The sequence below is a fragment of the Guillardia theta genome (genome assembly GCF_000315625.1).
Source record: "Guillardia theta CCMP2712 unplaced genomic scaffold GUITHscaffold_270, whole genome shotgun sequence".
Classification (NCBI taxonomy): domain Eukaryota; class Cryptophyceae; order Pyrenomonadales; family Geminigeraceae; genus Guillardia; species Guillardia theta.
In genome coordinates, this window is record NW_005434406.1 from 38,706 (window position 1) to 41,751 (window position 3,046).

Sequence of the window (3,046 nt, forward strand, 5' to 3'; positions counted from 1 at the left end):
ACGGGACGGGACGGGACGGGACGGGACGGGACGGGACGGGACGGGACGGGACGGGACGGGGGAACGGGACGGGGACGGGACGGGAACGGGGACGGGGGGAACGGGGGGAACGGGGGAACGGGGGGAACGGGGGGAACGGGGAACGGGGGAACGGGGAACGGGGGAACGGGGGAACGGGGACGGGACGGGGACGAGGGGAGCGAGGGCAGGCCGGCAGGCAGCAGGGAGGGGACGGGGCGGGCGGGGGGGGGGTGGGGCTGCGAGAGAGAGAAGGGGATGGGGAAGGGGACAGGAGGACAGAGAGGGAGGGATGAAATGCGGTGAGCAGGGAGCAAGAACTTGATGATGGGAGGAGTAGGGCTTGCGATGACATCATGAGCGCAGGTTGTTGCTGTTAGCATGGCGAGCAATTCTACAGAAGCGATTGAAGGTATTTCGCAGAGAATGAAGGATATTGTGAATGGATGATCATGATGATCATGGCGATGGCGATGGAGATGGAGATGATGATGGTGATGGTGATGACGAAGATGATGGTGAAGATGATGGTGATAGTGATGAAGATGGAGATGATGATGATGATGATGATGATGATGATGATGATGATGATGATGATGATGGTGATAGTGATGAAGATGGAGGTGGAGATTATGATGGTGAGGACGAGATATCGATCATCATGAGGAGGAGGAGGAGAACGAGTATGTGGAGGAAAAGAGCACGGGAGGAGAACCAGGAGGCAGAGGGCGATGGAGTCGATAATCGTTTAGATTGATGATTCCAACAAAGGAAGAAGAAAAGGGAGATGACAGATGGAGGAGGAGGATGACGAGGACAAGAATGGCAAAGACCAGGACGAGGGCGAGGAGGAAGTAGAAACCAAGGAGGAGGAGAAGGACGAGGAGGACGAAGAGGACGAGGACGAGGACGAGGACGAGGACGAGGACGAGGACGAGGAGGACGAAGACGATGTCTGGTTACAGAGGCGCTCTCAGCAGCCTGTGGTGGCGCCTTCTCTTCGTCATGGTAATCTCTCGATCCTTCTCCATCCACTCCTCCTCCTCCCTCCTGCTCGCGCTCTGACCCTCCTCCTCCTCCTCTCCCTCCTGTTTGCGCTCTGACCTTTCTCCTCCTCCTCTACTTGCCCTGCAGCTTGTATCCGATCGAGATCTGCAAGAACCGCCTGCAGGCAATGCAGGTCAGCGACGCAGTTGAGCGCATTGGAGCAAGAAACGATTGACATGATGTTATGAAGAAGAAGCAAAATCAATCCGAGCAGGAGAACGTGAAGAAGGTATACATGTGATGTGTTGATGGTGTTGGTTGTAGAGTGATGTTGATGTCATTGTATCATGGACGCGTTTTTCGTTGTAATGCTTCATAACATGTGGGAATGTTGAAAAATTCCCACAGGAGGAAGAGGAGGAGCATCCGACGACAATGATCTCCGTAGCAAAGACTTGTAAGGAGAGGGAGGAGTGTTGGTCGTTGCTGATTGCTCGCTCGACCAGGTACAAGAGCGAGGGTGTGCCTGGTTTCTACAAAGGTTTCCAGTACAGCGCTATCCAGGTTGACCTCTTGTGTGAAGGGGAGGAGGGAGGAGGGAGAAAACAAGGAGAGAGAGGTGGAGAAAGGAGAAGGAAAGTGAAGGGGAGGGGAGAGATGATAGACGGATCAAATGGGGAGCGAGGGAGCGAGGGCGAGGAGGAAGAGGGGTGGAGAAGGGACGAGGAGGACGAGGAGAAGCTAGAGGAGAGACGTTAGCGAGATAAGAAGATAGTTCGATGGTTGAGGATGGGAGGAGGTTGTGGGGATCATAGAGGGAAGGGCAGGGAGGGAGCGAAGAGCAGAGAGCAGCAAGGAGGGAGGCGAAGTGAGCTTGCGGGTGAATTGACGTTGCCTCAGTCTGCAACAGAGAAAGCGATCTATTTCTGGGGTTACACTTATATCCTCAAGGTCTGTAAGGACATTGTTGAACCTGATAGAGCCTACTGAGCGCTTCTTGTTTGTGCCCTTGAAAATCCTCTTTCTTCCCTTGGAAATCTTCTTTCTTCCCTTGAAACTCTTCTTTATTTCCTTGAAAATATTCTTTATTCCTTGAAAATCTTCTGTGTTCCCTTGAAAATCTTCTTTATTTCCTTGAAAGAATTCTTTATTCCCTTGGAAATCCTCTTTCTTCCCTTGAAAATCTTCTTTCTTCCCTTGAAAATATTCTTTCTTCCCTTGAAAATATTCTTTATTCCCTTGAAAATCCTCTGTATTCTCTTGAAAATCTTCTGTATTTTCTTCAAAATCTTGATTGATCCCAGAGCATCTCTTGCTTCCTTTGTAATCCTGTCTTTCGACTCTTATAATCTCCTTCCTTTGAAAGTTTCTTACTCCCTAATCTCTCTAATCCTCTTTCTTCCCTTTCAAAACTTCTTACTTGCCCTCCCAGACTTGGAAGAAACTTTTCGGGGACGTCGGCACAGCCAGCAGCGTGTTGTGCGGGTAATTTTACTTACTAAGCTTCATTGTTTTTGTTTTTCGCTCCCAGTTTTCCTCCTGTCATTGAACGGCTATCCGTTCTGCTTCTTCCTTCCTCCCCTTCCTCCCTCCCTCCCTCCCTCCCTCCCTCCCTCCCTCCCTCCCTTCCCTCCCTCCCTCCCTCCCTCCCTCTCTTCCCATCCTCCCTCTTCTTCTTACCTCTCCTCCTCTCCCTCCTACCTCCTCCCTCCTGATCTTTTACATCTCCTCTGCGTCCACACCTTCATTGCTGATCGCGTCACTTTGTTCCTCCAGCTGTCTTGCCGAATGGGTTCACCTTCCAGTGACCCTCCCCATCGACGCGGTCACTGTTCGCATCCAGGTGAAGCAAAACTGTTGATGAGGAACTGTTGATGAAAGATGAAATATGAAAGATGATGAAAGATATTCTCTATGAGAGTATGAGGCGAGTGTCTGATTGAATAGAAGTTCTCCCTATGATCATGAGATCGTTCTCATGAGAAGTTGAGAAATTTTGTTCATTTGATTCCCAAAATATTTGTTCTTGTGCTCCTCCTCC

The 3,046-nt window shown here is 50.8% G+C and overlaps 1 protein-coding gene across 1 annotated transcript; it reads left to right on the forward strand.

The window, feature by feature from the left end:
* Positions 1–470: 470 nt before the first annotated feature.
* GUITHDRAFT_121975 (hypothetical protein) lies at positions 471–1,306 on the forward strand (the record flags this gene model as incomplete). Its single annotated transcript, XM_005818763.1, has 4 exons — positions 471–656; positions 813–976; positions 1,153–1,198; positions 1,256–1,306. 4 exons carry the CDS (start codon positions 471–473, stop codon positions 1,304–1,306), a joined length of 447 nt encoding a protein of 148 aa, XP_005818820.1.
* Between the last annotated feature and the right edge of the window lie 1,740 nt (positions 1,307–3,046).